Raw genomic sequence first — 26,213 nt, forward strand, 5'->3', positions numbered from 1 at the left:
AGGAAATAGTGAAACAGCTTTGGCGATTGCAAATGTAGAGACCTGGCCAGTCTTTCCATTGCTTTATCAAATATCACATTTTAAATCTTGGTGATTTCCACACTGGCTTATGACAGCTGTCATACAACCTAGTTCTAACGGATAATCCTCCATTAGATTTGGAATCCTCTACTCTTGCATGTTTATCTTCTTCATTTAAGTAATTTAAAGTAGGTACACATTATAAGATAGTATCGTAGTTTGTTTCTGAGACATAATACTGTCTTGGTTGTATTGCAATATCCTTCACTGGAGAATTTTAGTAATAAATACTTGTTTATATATGAGATAATTTAAGTGCGGTATTGCCTGTGGGCCAGTGATAACTTTGGTGTCCTTTTAAATCAACTTTCAGTTTTATGAAATGAAATACTATGGAAAGTATTAATTGCAAATTGCACTTTGAACATTGGAATCTAATCAAGAAATAATTTTTACTTCCTCCCACATGGTCACTTTCGGGCGATGGCGTATTTGCATTGAAGGGAGTAGCAAAATCTTCCAGATAATGTTTCACAGAACACTTACCATCTCCAATGAGAACAAGAGTAGAATGGCCAGTTGCTCTTCCATCTTGAACCTGGAAAGTATATGTGCCCTCATCCTCATCCTGTAGCTTTTCCATAAACATCTCAATTATACCAGTGTTTCGGTCAATATGCATCTTATATTTCTTCAATGTGACAAGTAAAAGAGAGAAATAAGTGAGATAGATAGGATGACAATAAGCCATATAAAATAAACACACAAACTCCAAAGTATCATAATTTAATAGTTTCTTGTTAACATTATTTTAAGTGAGCAAAGTTTCAAAATCTTGTACACAGAAAAAGGAAAATATTATGTGGAATATATGATGTTGACCAGAACTGATTACTAAAAGTCTGACGTTTAGTTTTTTAAACATAAACTTTTGTTACCCCAAATCACAAAATGTTATCAAAAAGTTGTTTTTAGATTCTCATTTTTCTTTCCAGATTACATTATTTTCAATTAAAGAATAATGCAACAACTATAAGCGACGTGAGAGAAGTGTTTGTCTTGATCATTGCTATACCCCTGGCATGTAGCACAAGCATGGAATACAGCAGCCAATTAATAAACATCTGCTGAATTAATACATGGATAAAAATGCTTCTAAAGCATTGGAAGCCCATTTGCTCTTAATGAACAGAAATTGCCCTGCTAGACTGTGCTTATTTTATCATCTTCCTCAAGCAACATTTTTTTCAATGTAAAGATAAGTCTTAGTCCTTGGCCTTCCAAGCTCAAGTTCCATAACAGATCTGAACAATGAAGTTTGCCTATAAAATGTCACAGAATGAAGGCTCAGGTCTGGGATCAACTCTGTGGTGCAATTCATGCCCTGGAGTTTCCCCTGCAGGGAGCCAGTCTTCAACAGAGACCCCGTTTTGGATTAGCTTGCCCCATAACTTGGCTTGTGTCCCTCACTCCTACCCCTGAGAGTAACCCCCATAAACCACTTGAAGGAGAAACTCTATTTCAGACTCTCCTAGGGAACCTGACCTAAGACGGTAATTTCCACCCAGTGAAATAGTATGATTAGAACCAATTGCAATGACAATAAACTGCTCTTCAAGTTCTGTGTGTGTGTGTATGTGTGTGTGTGTGTGCATGTGCCACATGCGTGTGTGAACACATGAAGGGGAGTGCCTCTACACACATGGGCACGAGTGTTCCCTCAATGGCTGTGGTGGCAGCGATGCCATCAAGGCTCTTCCTTCCTCTCCACTGGCCAGATGGTGATCACCGCTGTGGATGAGAACATTTTGAAAACAGGGAGATGGGCCACAGTGGACCCATGTGTGACTTGTTCCTGCTCTCACACAGTTACTACATGAGTTGAAAAGCAATATACTGCGTATTCTTCTGCTATTCATGTTACTCATTCTCCCTCTAACTAATGAATCCTCAAATATTTTTTAAAAACACATTTTGATGAAAGGGGAACAGGTTGTTAATCATGGCCACAAAACACACCTCTCCCCCATCTTTTTAGTCTCCCATTTACACCCATGAGAAGACAGGTATGAGACAGGGCCCCTAAACCCAAGTTCTTCAGTACCACCAGGCACAAGCCTGATGCTGGCTCTACTGATGTCTGGGGAAGACAGATAAAGTGCAGATGTTGTAACTCTAACTATAGAAACTATGTTTACATTAAAAGCAAAGAAATAGTAAATATGATATACATAATCACCTATGTAAATAATACACAAATTGACATACACACATAGAAGTATAGAAAAAGACCAAAAGTATATATTAATATGTATATCAAAAAGTTGTAAGAATTTGTGGTTTGTCTCTTCTGAGTCTTTAAAGTTTTTTACAATAAGGATGAATTGTATTTTTAATCAGAAAAGCAATGAGATTTTTTTTTACATTTTTTTCTGAGCCATTAGAACAATTCTTCCATATGAAGAACCAAGACGCCACTGTAGTCTCTGATGTGAGTATCTGTGTTCAGGCAAGGGTTCTGGCCCCTCTGCCTTCAGTTTTTTTCATAGGTGACCAGCTTCCTGATTTGCCTGAGACAGTTTTGGTTGATGACTGTTATCCCGGAAAAATTATTACTAGCATCTTCTTTCATTCTCAAACGTATCCTAGTTTTGGATAATATGATATAATCAATCTATATTTTCTTCCACACTTTTCACATGTGAAATGATTTAAACCCCCTCACCCCACGTCCAGTGGTTTTCTTAACAACTTATCTGCATTCTAATAGGGGTTTCCCAGCACATTCTACAATGATATGTTTAGAAATCTAAAAAGTGTAAAACCTACCGGCCCTTCAAAAACTTCCTTGTCGTTAACTATGTAGTTGACTTTGGCGTTGCCAGACAGCTTCTCAGCCTGCATCCAAAACCGGACCTGGCCTTTCTCCAAAATTTCAACTGCCAACTCTGATTTAACTGGGACAGCTATGAAAAATAAAAATAAGAGTAGTAGTTATATTGGTAACCATTTGTACTGATACAGATTTTTCCAACAAAGGAAAAACAATGGAAGTGATGATGTAGCACCTTGCTTCTTTCAGTGAGAGCATTGTAGGGAAAGTTTGATTTTGAGGGACAGTAGAACTGTGTTCTAATCCTGACTGTCATAGATGTCTTAACTATAAAAGTGAGGAAGATGAACTGACCTCCCAGGGTCCTTCAGCTAACCTCTGTGACTCTCTACTGTGGCTTTGGTTAGCTTTATTTAGGGACAATAACAAAGTATGATGAAAAGAGTCTTGAGCTGGCCCCAGTAGTTCAAGGTCAGCTACTAACAAACTGTGATGTGAGGCAGTTCACTTTGCATCTCTGGGCCTCATGTGACTCATAGTAAATGGATGGAATTGAACTGAATGTCCTAATTGACCAGGATATTTTCCTGCTCCAATATTCTAAGATTTAATTACTTCAAAATATTTTGAAAAAGAGTTCAATTTGATTTTTTTTCAACAATTTAACTCACTTTGGAGGTTTTTAAAAATGTTTTTAAAAATGAATCTTAAGGGCTTCCCTGGTGGCGCAGTGGTTGAGAGTCCGCCTGCCGATGCAGGGGACACGGGTTTGTGCCCCGGTCCGGGAAGATCCCACATGCCGCGGAGCGGCTGGGCCCGTGAGCCGTGGCCGCTAAGCCTGCGCGTCCGGAACCTGTGCTCCACAACGGGAGAGGCCACAACAGTGAGAGGCCCACGTACCGCAAAAAAAAAAAAAAAAAAAGAATCTTAAGAAAGAATTAATTTTGACTACATATATAAGATGAACCAGCTTGTCATTTAAACCCTATCCATCCCAATGGTATACCTGTTCATTTAAGTTCGTAGATCAAGCAAAATTTTTCAGATGCAAATAAGCAAGTCATTATCAAGAAGCTATATTAAAATACAGCGTGGCTTGCTTCACATAGAAAGTAAGGAACTGTGTGATATCTCTGATTTACACCTGTATCGCTTAAGCCATTTGAACATGAGTGAAATTTTTTAAAAGTTGGCTGACATCTCTCGAAGCCTGTTTCTAAATTTCTTGTAACTTGAAAATGTTCTCTACAAAGCCTCCTCCAAGCCAACAGATCTGTATCAGAGGTGGCTCCTGGGCATCCTCTGTGGAACAAGATGGTTGTTTCTCAAAGTTCTGTAGTACTTCACTTCTGTTAGGGGAAATCACCCTTTGCTTTCTCTCAACTATTCTTAAATATATCTCAAAATTTTAGCCATGCTACATTTTAAATTATAAGCTTTAATTATAAGCTTGGTATAAAGTTGTATGAAATGTACATTAATGTCTTTTGTATTTATCCTAAAACTACCCTTTTCAAACTTCAAGGGATGCCTTTCCTTTGCACTATTCCATATTCATTGTGAAACTCAGTTATAGAGTCATTCCATGCAGAGCTGAAAAGAGGCTCAGACATCACCTACTGAGGGTGTCCCCTGTGAACAGAGAAGGGCCACACCTTGATCAAGGACAGTTATCTACCCCTAAAACCTTGTGCTCCTCACCTGCTAACATGCATATTATCTGCCTCACAAGGCCACCAGGAGTGAATATGGTACCAGGATACACTGAGCCACTGTGAATAATGACCGCTGCTCGAGAAAGGAGTTCTCTTTCTCCCCTGATTTTACTGATGACAAAACTCAGCCTCGGGAAAGCTTAGTAACATATCTGGGTAGCAGAGCTGAGACCAGGGTTGTTCCCTCTATTCTGTGCTCTTATGGTCCTGGCCATCCACTCTGAAGAACACTAGTGGTTTTCCAGTAAGAGCAGATCAGCAACAGACCCCAGGGCAGTGACAGCAGAGGCTAAGTTTTCTCCCTACAGGATGCTCCTGCTTGCTACAAGTTAAGTCTTGAGGGGAATAGAGAGTAGGATCTCTTCCAGAAACATCTGGAAATCTCACTCTAGGGAATCTAATACATGAGTGATGCAGTTACTAAGAAGCTCAGTGTGGCGGCAGTGGGGAGGGGACACACTCCCACGCTCTCCTGGAAGCCTCCAGATCCCTTAATGTTCACGGTCCTCTCTGAGTAATGGGGCACACACAGAAACAGCCCATGTCCTGTCAGACCACCTGGGCTTATGCCCAGGTACCAGCTGTGTACATCTGGTCTAGTTACTTAACCTCTCTGTGCCTCACTTTCTTCATCTCTCAAATTAAATCACCATAGTAGTGACCCTTTTAAGGTCATTGTGGAGTTTGATGACATTCTGTTTAAGCACCCTATAAACAGCATATAATAAATTAATATTTTGGTGACTCTTCCTTCAGTTGTTTAAATAACAACCACCAATTGTATGTTATATTTACACCTAAGAGGACATACCAGATAGATATAATTTATGTATACGTGCTTGTGTATGTCTGTACTCATAGAGTATAATATATACAAGTGGGATAATAACCAATGTCTACAAATAAAAAGATATATTATGCAGGATGTTTTTGTTTCTGTTTTTTTTTTAGGTGAGAAGTGTATTTATTTAGAGAGATACACATTCCGTAGACAGAATGTGGTCCATCTCAAAAGGCGAGAGGCCTGCAGGATGTTGTTGATACTGAAGTATATCTCCCACCATCCCCCCCATATACCTTGAATTTTAGATATATATATATACACACACACACACACACACAGACATATATATTCAAATAAACTGCCTCTCTACACTGCAATTTAGTATCACTACTGGCAACACAGACTAGGTTATTTTCTATTTTTAGCTTTAGATATTTTTATTTTTTCCTTCTGCTCAGCCCTAAATTTCCTTAGGCTCTTTTCTCTGGCAGTTAATTTGCTCCAGCAAAATATCTGGTATTTGTAGGTTTAAGGCATATGTTTAGTGGTTTTCAAAATATTTTTGAAAACAGGAGAATTTACTGTGCCAAGGGATGAAGGAACAGCACACTCTTTATTATACTCTGTAAGAGACGAGACCAGTTAAGACCTTACAAAATCTCAAGAAAATGGCTTATGTGTCAACATATACTAAAAGGAAGTGGGTATAAATTGAGAAATTGGATATGCTGCTTTGACCCTATCATCAGATCTCTGAAATTATTCATGCAGTGACCTGGCTGATCCAACAGTGGTTGGGGAGAGAAAAGTACTGGAGCTGTGATACTTTAAACATTGCTTCAACGGGTTCACGGGAGCTACCTCCGGTTGGGAGAGTCATACCTGCACATCAGAGTTTTTAACACATTTTTGGGTTCTCTCTGTGCTGACCCAAATGCCACACCTGATCTCTAATAGTAGGGCACCTGAGTTTGCTGCTACCCCTTCTCCTAGAACCAACAACTAAAGTGATTATGCTCATGCAGAATGAAATATCTCAGCATACATGACAGTGACAGCGGGCAATTACTACTGGCAAGTCCATATGATCATTGAACTTCAGGGAGGCTGGGCACCTCCAATTCAATAGTAACACCCCAACTTCTCTCATCTCCATCCTTTAAGCTAAATGTAAATGTGTTTGGACCAGCTGTTGCCTAGACACTTTCTCAATGTTTACTGTCTGACTAGATTAGATTAGCAGGTGCTGCTGTTTCTGTTTCACGTTGTAGACAGTGCGAGCATTCACAGGCTCCAGCTGTGCTCGGCACGGTGACCCTCTCCTCCACTCCCCTCTTCATGGCCCCGGGAACATGAAGGGAGGACATCAGTGTGACTGGCAGACAGCTCTTCTGCAAGTGGGTTTTTCTAGGTCACTCTTCTGTTTCAATTAACATTTATATTTTCCCTGAAGAGTTCAGGATTAACCAACGCCCTGTTGATTGTCTCTCTCACAGCCCCTCTATGTCGTGGGTGCTGTGAACAATTACAACAGCCGTTCCTGGAAAAGAAACCAGGCAATGGGGAAATTGGGATGAGGTGCTCAGGTTCACAGAGTACAGAAGAAGGACAGTCCAGGCCAAACCTCTGCCTTCCATACAATTTTAAAAAGAATAACTTTTAAGATACTATTCTTGGTGTAACTTTTCCAGTTTGATGGTGAATAAGCTTACAGACGAGAAACAGTTCTCCCCTAGAATTCAGAAAGCCTGCTTTCTGCATTCACACTCCACAGGCACCCCACTGTGCTTTGTTGAATAAAGTTGGTTTTGAGAACATTCCAGCTGAGGCCAATAGTCACCAACACCCAGCCTCACCATCAAACATGCATTCCTTGGGAATGTGAGAGAGGTCAGACACCTAGTTTTAAGCAGTGTTTATTTTTCAATCACAGCTCTGCTGAGAATTTCAGGAAAGCTGTAGACCTTCGCCCTAGAAGAATGCACATCTACAAACACACAACGTTTTGCCTATAGTTTGGAGTCAGGGTATAGTTCCCTGGGTTCCTGAAACTCCTGTATTAGTGAAGAAGCTATATTTTAGGGATTAAGGAATGAAAAAAATTCCTGATTTAAAAGAATGAGTGATGCTATCACTCTTTGTTTTTTCAAACTCTAAGGTGTAACTTTCTGGATGCTTCACTGCTTTGGCCAGTGGGTACCAATGGGCAAGAGATCCTATCAGGCCAGTGGAACTTTCTGAGTATCGTTTCAGACTTCTTTCTCTTCTCTTAGGTGTCAACTCTGGAATTTAATCTTTTATGTAGAAGGTACTTCATTGAAGGGTTTTTAGATAGTTCATAGGGATTCTTTTTCTGATCAAGGCATCTTTACCTTATTTTCCAGGAGTTTAAAACGTTAGGTACTGTCTTTATTTAGAGGTATGGTTCTTCTATTAAATGTTAACATTAAGTTGCTTAGGAAGAGATCAGTTCGCCTAAAAGACATACAAATTAATGTATCCAGGAGATGTGTGTGTGTGTGTGTGTGTGTGTGTGTGTGTGTGTGTGTATAAAGTTCCAAAATATGTAGGCAAAAGGTTAAGAATGTAATTGGTCAACTGTTACACCTATGTAACCCGATAGTGTTCTATGTAACAGAGCATGGGATGTATCTTCTATGTCAGTGTTCTTTGTATCTCTGGAGAACAATGACAAAGATAAAGGCAGCCCTTCGGAAAGTGCATCTGCAGCTACCGATATATGCTCCATTATATGTTCTCAAGAGCCTCTTCTCTTGATCCTGTCAGAAGTGCGTAGTGGGATGGCTAAACTCTGTGAATGTATTGTGGACACTTACTTGGGAACTTGTGTTCTTGGCTGAGAGCAAGTAAACGTTTCAATTCTGTAGGGAGAAAAAGAGAACAATTAGAGCTTGAACTACTAAAACAAAAGTCACTTGATCCTTGGGAATCACTGAGAAATCAAAGCAGACTCGTGAATGAACTGATTTTTCACTTACCTTCCTCATCTATCAAGTAGCTTGATGCTATTCCATCAGTGTCTGTTACATCGCAGGAGTAGATGCCCAAGTCTTCCATCCCGAGGTCTTTGAAGGTCATTTTCGTCCTTCAGCACAGAATAATTTTATAAGAAGAGAGGCCGTGTGGGGTCTGAGGACCTGCACCCTGCCGGTCTCTAGGCATTTGCACGTCCGCTCCCTTCACGTGGAGCACTTGTTCTGTCCCCCTTGCTGACCTAAAGCCCACTCATTCTTGCTGCTTCTGGAAAGACTTTCCTGACCTCCTCCTATGGGCTGATGGTAACGGGAGGGGGAGCTGGTACAAATCTCCCATCCCCAAGCTATGATGCGTATCGATGTACATCCCAAATAAAGATATTTTTAGCTGATCAACCCTTGCTGGGCAGCCTGAAATTTTTCTTCTTCACAGGGCAGAACCTCCCAATGCCTCTCTTATGTCAACCCTGCACTTCCTGTTTTGGAGGTTATCACATGGCATCAGTATTGCCTAGTTCATTAACTATATACCTCCACTGAATGCCTTTTGGGACGAGATCTGTTTTGTTCACTGTTGTGTCCTCCGGCCTCCATACCTTGTCTAGCACATAATATGGGCCTAATAAATACTTGTGGAATGAATGAATGAATGGGTCAGTGGTCTAGTTCTCTTTGTTTTCTAACTTTGGTGAGTCACATTGCTGGTCAGGGTCTAAGATCACCCAAACATTTATAGGTTAATCAAGGAAAAAAATTTATAGTTTGATTGTCTTTCCTTTGACCAAAATTATGTTTCACTTCAAGGACCTTACAGCATAGTTACAGCAGAACGTCTTTTAATTATTAATATATTCAGTATTTCCTTGCTGTTTTCCAACAAAATTACTATTTCTTTCTTTTATTTTTGAGCTACATTGGGCTTTTGTAATAGAAATAATACTTAGGAATATTTTGCTTTACTAAATATAATCCAATCTGGTTGGCACTATAAAGATATGAAGCTTGACAAGTAAGGTGAAATAAAAAGAAATCTTGAGGCTGAAAGGAAGTAACAGATCATAAAATTAATCTCCTTCACTCTCTTCTATTTTACAGAAAAAGAAATCCAAGGTCCATGTAATTAAAAGCTGCCCCAGGTCACACAGCCGGCTCCAGGTAGAGCTGGGACTAGAGCTCATCTCTCCTGTGCTTCCCATACAGAGTTCTTTCCAGTACAGTAATGTGTCACTCACAAGTGGCGGTGAAAAAGCAGAACAGATTATACCCAATCCATTGAATTTACCATAACTTGAATCAGCAAGTTCTTCCTTAACCCCTCACCATTACTTAAGATTTCAAAATTCTGTAGAATAATGAGAATCATCTTCGAAGTTCACTTTTATGCCAGTTAAAGCTTTTCTTACATCATCATAAACGATGCCAACTAAAAACTGCTGCTCGCCATCTGCTTCTACAAGGATGAAGTCATTAGCCACTGCAGTCGCTGACCTTCAACACACCCTGAAAGGAGTTCAGGGTGGAGATCAGGAATGAGGCGCTCTGTGCTCTGGAAAAACTGGCAGAACAGGCCTTCAGATAGTTAGGTATTTTTCAGGAGAAGATTTTATGAGCCCAATTTCTTGTATCTTCTCATATCTAGAAAAGCACTAAAATCATTGATGGAGACATCGGCTCCTTGTGACTAGCAGCAAGCTTCTGCCGAAATGTGTGCTTTGATTGCACGTTTCCCCTTCACCAAAATCACTTCTATCCTGACTTTCCTCCTTACCTTTTCGGAGCAGTTCCTCAGAGCTGTCTGAGATGCTGTCTCCTGGGCTATTGTCCTCATTTTGCCCCAAATAAAACTTAGGTCATAACTCTCACATTGCGCTTTTTTTTTTTCAGTTGACAGTGAGACACGTATGAGAAAATACTTTAAATGGACTAATGTGAAAAGTATTTTATAAGGATTGTTATTTTTTAAGGTTTATACTGGTTTTCACTTTTTACATTTCCAGTTATAAAATATTTGGATTTCATTCTCTTATTTGAAATGGAAAGCGTACTTCATCCTCCTTTCATGAAAAGGAGACCCATAGTTAGGATTGAAACGGTGCGTACTTGTTGCCTTTGCTTTCAACCTCTAATCTTGGAGACTCCTCTGTGGGGACATAATCTTTGGACCAGGTGAACTCAGAATTTGGAGCCATCTGATCACATTCGAAGTTCAAGGAAATGACTCCATCATCATCCACATTTACAACAAGTTCTTTGGTTCCTAGAAGATCAAAAACAAGGCACTGATAGTTCCTGGTAGAAGTCAATCACGTAAGAATTCCTTACCTTGGGATCCCTTACTGTAGCCTTAAAGCAGGGCCTTGAGCCTGTGCAAGCAAAAAGCCCCAACTGCTCGCTGCAACTGACAATCCTGCTACAATTCAACTTTTGTGTTGTGACAGAATTAAATGAATGTACCATGTTTCTTAGGTAGTGCTAACACCATGGACAGTACTGTTTGTTCAGGGCTGAAGAAAATTGGTTGACGTGACCCTTGGGACAGTTACTGGAGTATGTTGACCATAATAAGAAGGACAAGGCAGCCTTGGGAGAAAGGAAAGTTGAATGGTCCTTATCAGGGCCTAATTCATGACTTTTGCTTCAATATTACCCATATCTAACTAGTCATCAAGAAAGGATAGATAAGAGATAAAGAAATCAAAGGGAAATTAGAGGGGAGAAAGTAGAGGTAGTAAGAACTGCCTATATTCACATGTTCAAAGTTTGTAAATCATTTAAGAATGAAAAAAAACTCCATGGAAACAAATTCTGCTGATCAGGTAATCATAAATTAATCTAAAGATGCCATTCTAGATTAGAACAATAGAAACCTAGAAATGACTGTTATTGAACTTTATGGAAATGAATTTCAAGAGATTCAAATGTTTCAAGATTAGTTTTTGGATTTTAAAAGAAAACAATAATGTTTTGAGGGATTTTTTTTGAGGGTTATAATAAATTACATCTGCATTCAATATAACAATTCAGAGTGTGTATAGCATATAAAATGTTCACATCTCTGCCTAAATCCAATTTAAAAGGTAAAATGCTCTTCTCAAATTGCCATTAATTCAATTACCAGTCTACACTTAGTTTGTTTCCATACATTAGGAAAAATATATTTAATTTCAGAAAGGTATAGTTTTATTTTTTTTAAAGTATAAACAAAAATCTTTCAGTAGATACTTCCCAAGTGATGAAAGATTTTCTCTTCTAGATTGCATCATTCAATAAAACTTGTCAGGGGAAAAACAATTGCAAGACTCCTCCCAGGCGAAGGGCAAAACAAAACGAGTGCCTAAAGAGTGATTGGTGACATTAGGATGTTGGTTCCTAAGCCTGGCAGTTGGTCTAATTTGTGTCCTTATTGATAGTAGTGTGTGCTTCAACTATAAACCTCCAAAAAGTGATTTTTAACACATAGAAAACTTAGCAAAGACTAATTCTAGGAGATTTTTAAAAAATTACTTTTTAAAAAATAAAGGGTTATTTTCACATTTGGCTATACAGATAAACAGAAATAAAGATCAATTAAAGATTTAATTTTTCCTAAGTGAAATGTCCCCCATGTATTACTTTATTGGAAGTCACAGACCATGTTTTATTTCTATTCCCAGTAACACATGACTAATCCTTACATTAGGATTAATGTATAACATTGCTGTATAACAAATAACGAACAAGTTACTTAAGAAAAGACTGACACCTAAGAATGCTGAGGTTTAGATGGTATTATAATACACAGTTAGCATAACTGAATCACAGAGAGTATAAATGGAAAATTTTCTGAATATCTGTATTGTTATAAAGAGGAAAGGAGAAGTAATGAAGTTGACTAAACCTTTCTTGCTATTTACATAATATCTATTTTGGAGGCATGACAGATTGTTCGTATTAATCATTCATTGGTTTATTTGTAATCTCTTTAAAAAGGAAGTGAATCATCCATATGCCTGCTGTTTATTATGTTGGAGGTATGACTTAAGTTTACAGCAGAAAAAAATATTGCTTAGCTTAAGAGTCTTGATTTTTATTAAAGTGAAAGATTTGACGTTTCTACAAAGGAGTCATAAAACAGAAAGCATATGAACAATATAATTAGCTTGGCTTTTCTCTCAATTACATGGATAACCTTTGTACCGTAACACTTCACTCATTTGGAATCTTGCCCAAGACCAAGAAGTAATGAAAACAAGTCTCTAAGAGCCAGTGCTGATGTGACAAAGTCCATGCACTAGTATTCTTGAACACTCACTGGTGAATTCCATAGACCATCACTTGGAATCTCTACTTAGCTTGAGATGATTGTAACAAGCTTAGTTGGTCAGTTTCTCTCAGTAGATTGAACCCAAAAAAGAGAGGAAAGTAAGAAGCTACTATCATCAGGAAAATGACAGCAGGAGAGGAAGCAGAAAACTAAAAAGCAGGCACAAAGACATTATTTAGTAGAGGGACAAACAGCTCCTCACCCCATAAGACGTCACTATATTGTAACACTGGGCAATAAATAAGGTGGATACTTATGGCTCTGAGTCATTCAGAAAAAGGTAAATGAAATTAAGTATATTGCATCCAAGAAGTATGAAAGGTAGGTACTGAAATGTGTAATCTATTTTATGAGAATTTTCATCAAAGAGTCTTAGAATGAAATTTTAAATAATTGATGCTCTAGCAGTAAATTCTCAGGTAAATGGAACTACTGGGTATTTAAAACAATACCTTTTTCAGGTTTCTGAATGGCCAGATTTGGTCCCAAACCCATGCAACTTAGAGAATAGAAAAACCCTGCTTAGTTGTTGTCTCAATTGCCTCAGCTATTAAGAGAAGGATATAGAGCTGCCTCACTGAATTATTCTGGGCAATTAATTTTTGTAAAGTACTTGGAGATCTTTTGTGACATATGAAATGAAACAAAAGATGTTATTTTTAAGTCCCAGGCAATATGTGTGTTTCCACTTTAACCTATGCGTTTTACATCATTACTTTGTAGCTGGGTTCTAATGTAAAAAAATGTAATAATTTATACTTTTAGAAAACAACATGGTATTTTTTGAAAGTCTTAGATCAAAATTTGTGATTTGAAATTAAGTAATTGCCTGGAGGGGCAAAATAAAAAGTAGGGATTAGATGTAAAGTCAACTAGTATCTGAGTGTGCTCATCTGTGCAGCTTTTCTTGATTAATCATATCAAATCAGAACATGGTAGACAATATCTGTAGTGGATAAAAGAGAAGCATGAACATTTCCTCAATTTATGCTCACATAATTGTGGCTATGATGGGTGCTATTTGTTGATTTATTTAAATAAAGGGAAAAAAAGTTAAAACTCTCTTCCATACTTCTGTTTTAAAAATCAAATACTCATTAAGATGAGTATTTGATTAATTTTCAGTTTTCAAAAAGTTGCACTGGTTGTTTATTTTATCAAGAACAGGGTTACATTCTACAAGGGCAGGGCTTTTGTCTTTCATATTTTCCATACATATTTACACATGCCAGGCACTGGACTGAAAAAACAGATTTAAATGAGAAATGTCAGTTTAGAATTGCAATGTTTATTTTATTGGAACTAGTCTTATTAAAGCTTAAGCATAACACCAATATTTTGATAAACAGACAAAATTAAAAAAAAAAAACCAACAAAGAAAACATTCTAGTCGCAGTGGGTTTCCTACTTATGCTCAGAATTTAAAACTTGATCTCTTTCCTGACAAACAGTGATGCTGTCAACTGGCTGACAGTATCACTCTGAAAGTGATCATAATCACAAGATTTTGAAAAGTAAAGTTTACTGAAAATAATTGAAATACTAGTTTTCTAGGCATATTTCTTACACTCCACAAAAATTCTCTTTAGAAAATAATGTTTAGTCAAAATACTATTACAAAGAAAGAACACAGTTTCAACTGTATAAATATAAAACAAGGTTATTGTCTTAAAATGATTATGGCAACAAGTTATCTTGTTCCCTATTTGTCACATGAATTACAATGCTAATGCTCTCATACTCTTTCAACATGGCTTTTGAAATTCAAAGCCTTCTGTTACTGTTCAGCTTTAATTAATTGGTTAACATAGTTCTTTGAATAAAAGTGTTTTTGGAGAGTGACTTAGTAGACCAAGTATTTTATAATAATACCTATAATGGGAAATGGAATTGAAGTTGCCTGGAAAAAAGGTAGACTCTTCCTGCATTCTGGGTTTATATATAGAGGAAGTCATTTTTGGAAAATACATAGATTCATAGATTCCTCTCTGTGTAATAAAGAAGGTAATTATGTTAATCTGGAAAGGACATTTTTTCCACATATTAAAATCTAAGAGGAATTAATAGTGGCGTTCCTTAAATGAACGGATCCTGGATACATCATGGGCAAAAAATTCTAGTGAGATTTTACAAAAGATACATGACATTGAAATGGATGATTCTTTTTATAAGTGCTCTAGGAACACCAAGAGCAATGTAATGACAGCATTTCTAAGAGGCCCCAGGCTAGTCCACAACTACACCTGTGGAGATTAACCTGGTGCAGCGTCAGAGTGAAAGAGGTGCAGCTACAACACCCTCAAATTTTCTTTTTAGAATGTCCCACGGCCTGAGTTTTTGCCAAGCACTGAGCTGCTGTCAATCCATGGTTGAACTCATAAATGTCTAAAGAGACACATTCACTAAATTTGACTAAAACATGAGCAGAATGGTTCCGATATTTAACAGGCAGGCAGCAAGTTTGATGTTCTGCTGTCAAAGTAATGGAATCCCTATGGATATTCTCATCTAGATGAAAGGCCATCTCACTTTCCCGCAGAGTTGAGCTGGGAAAGTGGACCAAAGTTTGTCAGGACTTAGATTTTTCTCAAAAACAACCTTTGAATCTTTTCAAGAATATGAAGAATTCAGTTAAGAGCAGAGGAGATTTGGCTATAGAAAATGAAGGAGATAATTCTGGTCTGAAAAGGAATTAAGAAGAGTTGTCTCTAGTCAGCTGCCCCAACCCTAAACAAATCCTTAATGAGGACATAGAGGAATACTGGATTGCGTGGAATGGCATTTTAATAGTCCCTCCAGGCTTGCCACTACCCCCAGTAAGTGAATGGGTTAAAGTACGGCCCAGGGCTAAAATGAACTTTTGGGAAATTAACTCCAGCCCATAATAATAAAACTCCAGCAAATAATGATTTTAAAAAGAGATAAAATTTAAAAGTGGGAATTCATCTTCTCACACATTTCATAATCTGATGTGAGAATTTTCTCATATAATTTAGTCTTTTATATCTGCATTAATAGGACACTTTTATAAGTTTTATTCTTTGTCCTTCTCCATGGTGTGCGTGAGTGTGTGTGTGTGTCTGTGTGTGTGTGTGTGTGTGTGGTGTTTAAAAAAACTGGAGAGTGGGACAGAACAGAAGCAGACAGAAGTGAACAAATGTAATCGGCTGCGTGTAACGCTGAGGTCCCCTATGTGGAAGACAGGACCGCTGGCTGACACACCAGCGGTCCTGGTGCTACATCAGGTACTCCACTGGACCTCTCCCAACTCACCCTTCATAACCAGGGCGTTCATTATGAGATACTAGGGTTAGGTTTACACGTTGTGGCTGCAAAACAGAGTCACACTCTCTCGCCAAAACATGGTAGCCATTCATTATTTTTTTCATCTATAAACCAGGTACTAGGCTATTGACATATATAGAGAAAATAAAGTTCCAATTTTGAAGGAGCCCACAATCTAATGCACAGTTCACAAACCTTGAATTTCATACTTGAATTACCCAAGGAGTTAAACAAACAAACAAAAATGAACCTATGCCCAGGCTCAGTCCTGGAGACTCCGATTTAATTGGTCTGGAGTAGTCTATAATGGAGTCAGAATTTTCAAAAAGTTCCTGGCATGATTCTAATGCAATGTACTGTCAAGGTTGAAAACTACTTTGCTAATGGGTGAAAGAGAGCAGATAGTGAGCAAATATAAGTGAAGTTTTCTAAATTAGCCAGTTGAGCTAATCTTTAATAGTCAGCCTGGCTTCCTGCTTCAGAATCCTTCAAAGCTCCACCTCAAGGCCACTGAACCTTCTCAGCCCTACCAGGTTCTATAACCTATCAATTTTCAGAAACTGGGATTGGTTAGTAGGTTGTCAACTCAATCCCAGCTCATTATTCCTTCTGGAGCTCCGTTCTTCTAACCTGCCTTGCTCTTGGTGAGAAGTCCTAACTTCCAATAACTCAGTTCCTGCCCGGGACTCTGCCTGGGTCTGGGTTCTCCTGCCCCTCACCTCAGTTCTCCTGCCTGCTGCTGGGTCTCTGGTAAGAACACCTGCAGCCTGTTCTGCCAGTTATTTGTTGCCCTCCAGATCACCTGCCACACCTTGGCAGGTCTCTCTCTTGCCTCCCGTCTGATCTGGTTCACTTTGTCTCCACCTACAGCCCAGACCTGATACAATCAACATAGATACTGTTTGAAAAATATCAAATATCAAGACTAGAAGTGCCTCTCATGTACCAACAAATCTACTCTAAATATTTTCCAGCTTATTCTTCTTACAGGCTTGTTTAGCTACTAGATTTCTTGGTAAGGCACAGCACACTTAGTCCATTTTGATCCTCATTACCAGCACGATCAGACTTTGCAGTAGTGGCTGAGCTACATCTGCTGGCATTTTCGTCAACTTCAAAGGGAGACCAGTCACCCTACCAACCCCAGTGGATTAGGTTAACTTTTAACCGGAATTCAAATTGCACTTGAGGTATCTTGTTAGGTGTATTTGAGGTTTGCTGTTACATGATAAGCTTTATTCTCTATCTGAAATTTTAGTAATGTGTTCCAAAAGGAGTTGTTCTTCTGAAATAGCAATCCTAGTTTCACGTTCCAAACCTTGAAACTGATAACAGATCCCATCCCCCCCCAACCCCGGCCCCAAACATTTTAGCATAAAATAAAAACATGATTAAAAGTAATATATTGGTATTTAATAAAGTTAATAAATACAGACAACCTTAGGCTACATACAAGTTTTTACAGGGATTTTTGAAGCCTTAACACCTGTTTACAGCCTATTCATCTATGGGAAATATTTTGTGAACCTCTAAGCTCTCATCATGCCGTGCTGTAAACTGTTTTTCCACCAGCTCACAAGCCCAGTGGGTGGTGACAACGTCACATTACTCTACTTGTGGTGCCCACACAGCACCTGGCATGAAGCAGGTGTTCAGGAAACACATAGTGCAGGAATGAATGTGTCTGTTGCATATGGAACCAGCCTCAGTGTCCTGGGTTTGGGCTCCTTCATGGCGATGCTTCAAGTCAAGCATCTTGACTCTGTGCCTCCTGGGATTTTTTCCTAGGCTTGAGCCAGTGGTTCCTGAGCGGGTTAATCTGCTGCTGTTTAGTCTGCAGCTACTGCTTGTAGTTATATTCTGGGAATGGAACGGCCACAGAATGACTTTGGGTGCCTTGTTCCAAACGAGTGAAACAAAACTCTCCCCCAGGAGCTCACCAGCAGACTCCTTTCTGATGGTAAAGTTTCCACCCTGGTGGCTTTACTAACATCCTGACTGGCCACCTGCCATTCCAAGGGTTATTGATGAGAAAACAGGAAATCAATTTAAGCTTTCTTTAGTCAATCAGATTTGGGTTCCACTGCTTAAAGGGTGCTTTTAACCTATCAATGACTAGATCGTTTATTTGTGTAATAATCTAAATGTTCTTACAAGGGCAGCCTCACAGTTGGGCTCTTCTGCATGTCTATTGGCACCCTAGATATCTGCACAGTTGGCACCTGAAGGGTCTGATTTCTATAGGAATGTGTGTCCTCATGTCTTCGTGTGTCACCTTTTACCTGGCATTTGGGCTCCTAGCATTTTTCTATTTTCTCATGAAGTTTTGCAAAGAGTACTTATATGAGGTATGGCACTCTGTCCAGACACACCTACCACACTTTGGTACAAGAAGGTCACTTCTGTCGTACCCGGTGCTAGAGGGTAGTTACAGGAGTAGATGAAAGCAGTTTATGAAGTAATAGGATGAAAGGGGCAGGTACTTCCTCAAAGGATACATTAGATATTCTTTTCAAGCGTCATTAAGTGAGAGCAGAGTTTTCTATATTTACATTCTTTTCTCATCCTAAAAACAAATATTACATTATATATCTGCTCTTTATTTCAGTCTGAAAATAGGAATGGATTAAAGTGAGAGTGCTTGGACTAGAATGAATATAAACTTAAAATAACTGGTTAATACTTTTTTTTAATCTTTTTTCATTTCCAGTGATTTCTTTCATGTAACCTTAATGAACTGAAATTTATAACTTTGAAAAGGAGATTAAATGGCAAAATAAGTATTATATAATGATCTGAAACTACTTGCACAGTGAACACTATAAACTTTGTTCACATAACAAAGGGAAAGGCTGTCTTTCCTAGTCCAATCATGGCATCTTGAAACTGGGAAGTGAGGCTGCCTCAACTCTACAGATCATTCAATTAGGACCGCTGTTAGTTTAATCCAGGGGTCAGCAAACTATGGCTTGTGGGCTAAATCTGGCCCATTGCCTCTTTTCGTATGGCCTGCAAGCTAAGAATGGTTTTTACGTTTTTAAACAGCTTTTACAAATAAAAAGAAGAGGGCTTCCCTGGTGGCGCAGTGGTTGAGAGTCCGCCTGCCGATGCAGGGGACATGGGTTCGTGCCCCGGTCCGGGAAGATCCCACATGCCGCGGAGCGGCTGGGCCCGTGAGCCATGGCCGCTGAACCTGCGCGTCCGGAGCCTGTGCTCCGCAGCGAGAGAGGCCACAGCAGTGAGAGGCCTGTGTACCGCAAAAAAAAAATAATAATAATAAAAAAATAAAAAGAAGATTAATATTTCAAGACCTGAAAACTAGTTATAATTCAAATTTCATAGTGCATGTAATGTATCATATTACATAATGCATGTATCAAGCACAATAAAGTTTTATTGGCACATAGTCATGCTCACTAATTTATGTATTGTCTGTGGCTGCTTTTGTGCCACAGCAGAGTTGAGGATTGTTACAGGGACCATATAACCATAGAGTTGAAAATATTTACTATCTGGCCCTTCACAGAAAAAGTTTTCTGTCCCCTGGTTTAATTTAGTAGCTACAATTATATAAATCCTACTTTTGTTTAAGGATCATGCTTGCTACCTGGGCTGTTCCAGCTTCCTGTGTGATGGGAAAATATTCTTGTGGGAATTAATGGCCATAGTATAATAGGAATAACGTCCCAGGAATGTATGCTTTAAACAGTTGGTCCAGGAAGCATAATTTGATCAAGAACTTCCCTGTTTTTAAGTATGAACCAGAGTAGCCCTGGACCGCTACAAACGTGGCTCACCCCTGCCCTAAGGTCCTGTGACGGGGTAAATGATTGTCAAGTCCTACGCTCATTCTTATCAATCATTCGGCTAGCATACAGTGATGATTTTGAAAATGAGGAAAAGCATAGAAGTAAGGTTGAATGTTACTTTGGTATCTTACACAGATGAGACTAACGAAAAAGTAAAAGCCTACCTGGACGGGTTTCTGCCACAACAGGCCCAGCAAGGTCAGACGGCTTCCCGACACCTGCCTGGTTTACGGCTCGGACTCGGAACACATAGCTGACACCCTCTTTGAGGCCTTGCACCTGGAAGAAGCAGGTATAGAAGTGATGGGTGCTTTGTGTCATTTGAACAGAAGTGCCCTTCCTCTGTGGTGGCAATTCAATTATACAGCACAAAGGGCACAGGACTTGGGTTCTGAACGTCATTCTGTCAAAGACTGTGTGGCTTCAGCTAAGACTTTCTTCTCTCTGGACCATGTGTAAGTAGAGATTTCCAAGATCCCTTGAAACTCAGATGCTGTTTATTTTTTAGATAATTTAATGGTCACCAGCATCAGAAACAGAAGACTAATACAGGTATGCTTTAAAGGAGTTAGCCACCTTATTCTTTGGTCAAAAGACAAATTACAAAGTGCTCAGGAGAGCTTATATGCTGCCCTTTTTTTCCTGATCCTTTTGAGACGTTCCATGAATAATTTCAGATAAAATTTCTGACAAGAGAGGGGAATTACAAGCACGGATCACAGATCATGGATCATTTTCCGTTTAAAAGCATGTTAAAGCACTAGAACAAAAACAAACAAAAATTGTCCCTATAAATATAATACAGCTATTTCTCACTAAACAGACAAGCAGGGACTTCCCTGGTGGCACAGTGGTTGGGAATCCGCCTGCCAATGCAGGGGACGCGGGTTTGAGCCCTGGTCCGGGAGGATCCCACATGCCATGGAGCAACTGAGCCTATGCTCCACAACTACTGAGCCTGCACTCTGGAGCCCACAAGCCACAACTACTGAGCCTGCATGCCACAACTACTGAAGCCCATGCGCCTAGAGCCCGTGCTCTGCAACAAGAGAAGCCACCACAATGAGATGCCTGCACACTGCAATGAAGAGTAGCCCCCCACTCACTGCAACTAGAGAAAGCCCACGTGCACCAATGAAGACCCAACGCAACCAAAATAAATACATAAATAAATAAATTTTTTAAAACGATAAAATCTTAATAAATAAACAGACAAGCAATTAACATGATTGTGAATTTTAGTAATTTGTGAATAGTCAAATATATTCAAATTCCAAATCCTCACATTTTCAATCATCAAGAAGATGCTTGCTGAGGACCTATATTATATGTGTGCCACCAAGCTAGAGTTACAAGAGCATAAGAGAAGTAAAAAACATATATGTTTTTATACAACAGTCCCACTTCATAATTTTTTGTGACTTTCTTTGGGTTCAGCACAGTCTCATTAGTATTACAAATACTGTCAATATTTTACAAAAATTATCTTTTCCTTTTTAGAACATGTGACTTTTAAAAGCTATATGTATTTTAAGAAGGAGTTTATTACACACAAAGGGCACAATTTTTTCCCATAGTGTTGTGATGGAGATTAACAGCCAAAATGGGATTTAAATCAAACAAAGCTAGAATATACTTATTCAACTAAGCGAAGTGTTTGTGACCATGTATTTAGATGAGCTATGTATTAAATTGTTGGGTTTTTAATCTAATTATTTAATTGCATTGTGTTTATGGTAACAGAATGTCACTACTTATATAGTGATAGCTTTCACTGGAGCTAACGGATTTTTGAAATGAATTTTAATCCGTAAATGAATTTAGGCACAGGCTAAATGCATAAGAGTTTGATGTATTTAAATTCTATACTTAGAAATAATGCCAGGCAACTGTGGATCTACAGAAAGGAACAGAAACATTTCCTTGTCGTGAAAAAAATAGACCAGTTGCCAGGTACCTGCCACATCTGCACCTGCCACTTAGGTAATATGTGGCCGTGAGTCAGATTTCTGCCAACACAGCACAGGAAGTGAATCAACTTCCTAGTGTCTAGTCACTGAGGTGACAGGCACACCCCTCCACTCTTCCATCACCGCAGGGGCAATGACTGCTGGCTTAAAGCACTAGAGATGCGTAATCTATATCCCCCACCCCTTCCAATTATTCAGTCCCTCTCACCACATTGTCTCAGCAGATTGTAAATACCAATCAAGAAGGAAGCATGAGCTCTGTTGGTTAAACCTTTGGGTGGATAGTAATGCATCTTTCACTCTCTAGGAACCCCTAGACACTCAGTGCTAATGTGAATGGGGGTGCTTCTGGCAGAAACCGGTTAGGCCATTATGTGCCAGTGCCACGGTGCTAAAATCTCCTGTTCCTGGAGCTATATGTCCTTTCCTCACTTAAATTTGACAGATTAAACTTTTTAACATGCACGTTTTTCCTCCATTTCAGGGCTGAAACTTTTCTGAATATGAAACATCTGGAAAAGTGACTCCACATCAAAATGGGTATGGGGACTATAGGACATCTCTACTTTTCTTCTTTATGCCTTTACTGCTTGAATTTGTCATCATAAGCATGCATCTGTTTTATAATCAGAAAAATCAGTAATTCTATTTTTGCTTTAAAAATTGTGGCCAAACTCTAAGGTCATTTCCTTACAGAAAGTTCGTCTCCTGGTTTGTGAGGGGCACTCAACCTCAGTCTCTCTCTTTCCCCTAAATTTGCCTTTCTTCTTCTTTTTTAAAAAACTGAGTGACATTAACCATTCTTTGACGTGTTTAAACTCCATTATTTTCTCTTCCTACTCATTTTTCCTGGGCTCTTGGTCCCCTTTGCTTGGCTTCTCACTCTCACTTGGTTTCCTGTGAGTCGGGCTCCTGGGATCCTGTGCTATGGCAGATGGAGGATTTGGAAGTCATGCTGGCCATAAGCACACACCACCATCATCTAGGATGTGTCCGACCTTTGTTTTACATTGGCCTTTGGGGATGTCTTTGTATCTAGAGGCCTCCTGACTTCTCTGGACAGCCAAACAGCACCCTAGGCTCCAGACCTTCCTTGACCTTTTCTTTTCCCCACGAAATGTGACCTTCCGTATCTCCTCATGGTATTGTAAGGGGCTGGAGAGCTTACTGGCACGTGGGAAGCTGAGTTAATGGCATGTTGGATATAATGGTTTAAGGGTCATCTCTCCTGGAGGGTACATTTACATCTTTTTATAGGGACCCCAGAGAGTGGCTGCCCTAACCCCAGAGAGTGGCTGACAAATGGTATGGACTTTAGTGGCAGGTTGACAAGAGAAATCTCTTAAACCAGGTATGCTCTGAAAATCCTCCAAGGCCCACGCCCTGGGTGGTGGCATATTCTGCCAACAGATAAGACTGCACACTGAATGCACTGTGAAGCTTCCTGTTTGACTGTGGTCATACAGTCACACTTCATTGTACGTAACAAGAACTGGAGTCATATTCCCCACAGTTTCTGAGGCCTTGTTGTAGATTCAGGGTCTCCAGATGCCACTGCTGATAATAGGGGGAAACATTCTTTTGAGATTTCTATTTGGTACTAGTGAGAGAGTCAGTGGCTAGAGCAGAACAGTCTCTGGCAGATAGAGTTAGAAACTGGTTCAGTTGGAACACTCTAGAGGAACCTGGAAGGCAGTGACATGGAGAAGGGTGAGAACAAGGTCAAGAGTTGAGGCAACTCATTCCTCTGGTCCCTGAGAGCTCACGTGAGCACAGGGGTGAGGGGGCAGGGGAGGTAAGGCAGACCACGACTCAAAAGGATCAGCAGTTAAAGGCGTACAGGCATGAACTCTATGAAAATAACACCCTCAAATCAAAAACCACCGGCAAAAAGTTCGAGGTAGGAATGAGAAAGTCACCTTTTGGAGATGGTAACATCTTAAGACTGTGAGTAACAAAAATGTGAGGTGGGTAAGTGGAGGCGAGGAGGGACAGAAGAGGGAGGAGGGATCTTTCCTAAAGCCAGGCAAAGGGATTTGGGTCAAATTACAAGCAAATTGTTTTAAGTATCAGAAACATCCCCCAAACCTCACCGACTGCCAAATGGAATCCTACCAGGATCCCAACACATGACACAGACCAATGCTGAGATGCTCTGCTTTATCTCACTGACTTTAAAGTTAACTTCGTTAGAAGAACCGTTTTTCTTTAAAAAAAAAAAGATTTTCTCAAACTGTGAGCACCCTCTCACCTTCAGGTATGTGTTTTTCAGAGCCGCCTCATTGAGTCCTCGCCACTGGTCCTCTTTGGCACTGGCCTCCTTCATGTCCACAAAGTAGCCAGTGACCGGAGTCCGTCCTGAGTGCATTGGAGGCTTCCACTGCAGAACCAGGGAGGTTTTTCTGACTTCACTGTACTTGAGACTGTGCGGTGGTCCTGAGAGGGAAAGAGAGACTGATGCGTAACAATCATAATGGAGATAAGAAAACTCCAATGTGTGTAAACCTAGAACCACATTTAAGGTCTTAAAGCTGAAGCTAATGCTGGTGTTCTTCTTTTGTAAAATCTACTACTCCCATGGAAACAGGTATTCTGTGCTCATTTCATATCAAGTTTCCTCAACAGCTCTGTATCAGCCTATTAAGACCCCTTATGGGCAGCAAGTGGTTAAGGCCAGTTCAAGGTGCCCTCCAGCAGCTGGATGAAGCCTTGCCCTCAGGCTGTCCTCAGGCCTGTGTTCCTCACCTTTTATCATAACAGTTTAATTTGGTTGCAGATTCAGTTTCAGATTATTTTTGGATGACAATCTGAAAATACCCCGCAATCTCAATTGTGACGAAGAAAGCAACTCTCTTTGATGGCTTATGAATATAGAAATATATATATATTGCAAAATATATATCCCTCCCTCACTGGAGGGATATCTTTCTCGTAAAGCATATATCCCATATAGGGGTAAAAACAAACTACAATTGTGGTTACAAAGAACTTTCACCAAAACAAATATAATCAATCCCACGGGCCCTGAGTCTATGCTAAACCCTATCAGGTATTTTACATTCTTTTATCTCACCCATCCCTAAAACAATTAACAGAAAGCTCAGAGACACCAAGGAACTTGACCAACCTGTTCAGGAAGGAAGCCAAATACTTCCTGTGTGTGCTCTTTGCACTCTTGGGCGAGTCCCATCTACTCACTGATGGCCTGCATCTTTGCATGACTACCAGCTGCTATGAAGGTGATATAGTTATTTATTTTCTTTCTTTTTTTTTTTAAAGGATATAGTCAGATTTGCACTTTATTTATTTATTTAAATTTATTTATTTATTTATTGGCTGCGTTGGGTCCTCGTTGCTGTGCGCGGGCTTTCTCTAGTCGCGGCGAGCGGGGGCTACTCTTTGTTGCGGTGTTCAGGCTTCTCATTGCGGTGGCTTCTCTTTGTTATGGAGCACAGGCTCTAGGCACGCGGGCTTCAGTAGTTGTGGCTCGCAGGCTCTAGAGCGCAGGCTCAGTAGTTGAGGCGCACGGGCTTAGTTGCTCTGCAGCATATGGCACCCTCCCGGACCAGGGCTTGAACCCGTGTCTCCTGCATTGGCAGGTGGATTCTTAACCACTGCACCACTAGGGAAGTCCCTTTATTTTCTTTTCTCTTTCCTCTTTTTTTTTTTTTTTTAAATAACAACTGGTTTCTAACCAACCAATCAAAAGCACCTGAACTGACTCACAGTGGCCTGAGAGCCAACTACAAGCGCAGACTCCATCATGCTATGCTTTGGCATTTTGCAATTGATCACTGTGTTTTTTGGGCCCTTTTCCTCAGCTTAATGGTCACTGGCAATGAGTCATCCTTGTCTCCTGATGATGCCTTCTGTGGAAATAGGTTTAAATAACACCAGTACCTTACCCTGGTGTGGAGTGCTCTGTTTTGCAAAGGGCTTTTATGACCATTGTCCTGTGTCATCCTTAGGAGCCAGAGAGGCATCCCAACAGGTAGCACCGGCACTTTCTTCCAGAGAAGGACCACTGTGCTGCTGCTTCCTACCCCCTCGTGTCTTGGAATGAGCAGACCTAGTTTCCAACCCTAACTGCCACTTATTCCCTGTGTGACCTCCTGGGTATCATTTAACCTGAGTCTGTTTCTTCATCCGACAAAATGTCCTAAATGCTCTCACCTATCATAAAGCTTTCTTGACTCATGGCTTTCCCAACACTTCTCAGTGAGTCAAGGGTGAATCTGGGAAAAGAGAGGCCGTGGGCATGGATGACTGCCCCGTTCACTTTTCCTCTGAGTTGGGAACACTCACCCTGCAACCTCTTTTGCTAACTATATCTCTGTCTATCAAACCATTTTCCACAGGTCTGCTCAGAATTTCTTGGTCTGTCGTCATTCACATTTTAACTTTATTCAGGAACTGCAGTAATTTAAAAACAGACCCACTTTTGTGTAGGTGGCAGAAAGAACTTAAGAAATATCGCCAGCTTCAAGAAGGCAAAAG

At 39.8% G+C, this 26,213-nt stretch overlaps 1 protein-coding gene across 2 annotated transcripts in view; it reads right to left on the bottom strand.

The window, feature by feature from the left end:
- MYOM1 (myomesin 1) overlaps window positions 1-26,213 on the bottom strand; it is a 142,543-nt gene that overhangs the window by 17,354 nt on the left and 98,976 nt on the right. For both annotated transcript variants that reach the window (XM_067699592.1, XM_067699591.1), the window contains 7 exons: window positions 23,968-24,152; window positions 19,911-20,025; window positions 10,450-10,606; window positions 8,353-8,459; window positions 8,191-8,235; window positions 2,851-2,987; window positions 568-712 (listed from right to left, as the gene is read on the bottom strand). In XM_067699592.1, coding sequence (XP_067555693.1) covers window positions 568-712; window positions 2,851-2,987; window positions 8,191-8,235; window positions 8,353-8,459; window positions 10,450-10,606; window positions 19,911-20,025; window positions 23,968-24,152 — 891 coding nt within the window. The remainder of the gene's footprint in view (window positions 1-567; window positions 713-2,850; window positions 2,988-8,190; window positions 8,236-8,352; window positions 8,460-10,449; window positions 10,607-19,910; window positions 20,026-23,967; window positions 24,153-26,213) is intronic.

The sequence above is a fragment of the Pseudorca crassidens genome, chromosome 12 (assembly GCF_039906515.1).
Source record: "Pseudorca crassidens isolate mPseCra1 chromosome 12, mPseCra1.hap1, whole genome shotgun sequence".
In the NCBI taxonomy this organism is placed as follows: domain Eukaryota; kingdom Metazoa; phylum Chordata; class Mammalia; order Artiodactyla; family Delphinidae; genus Pseudorca; species Pseudorca crassidens.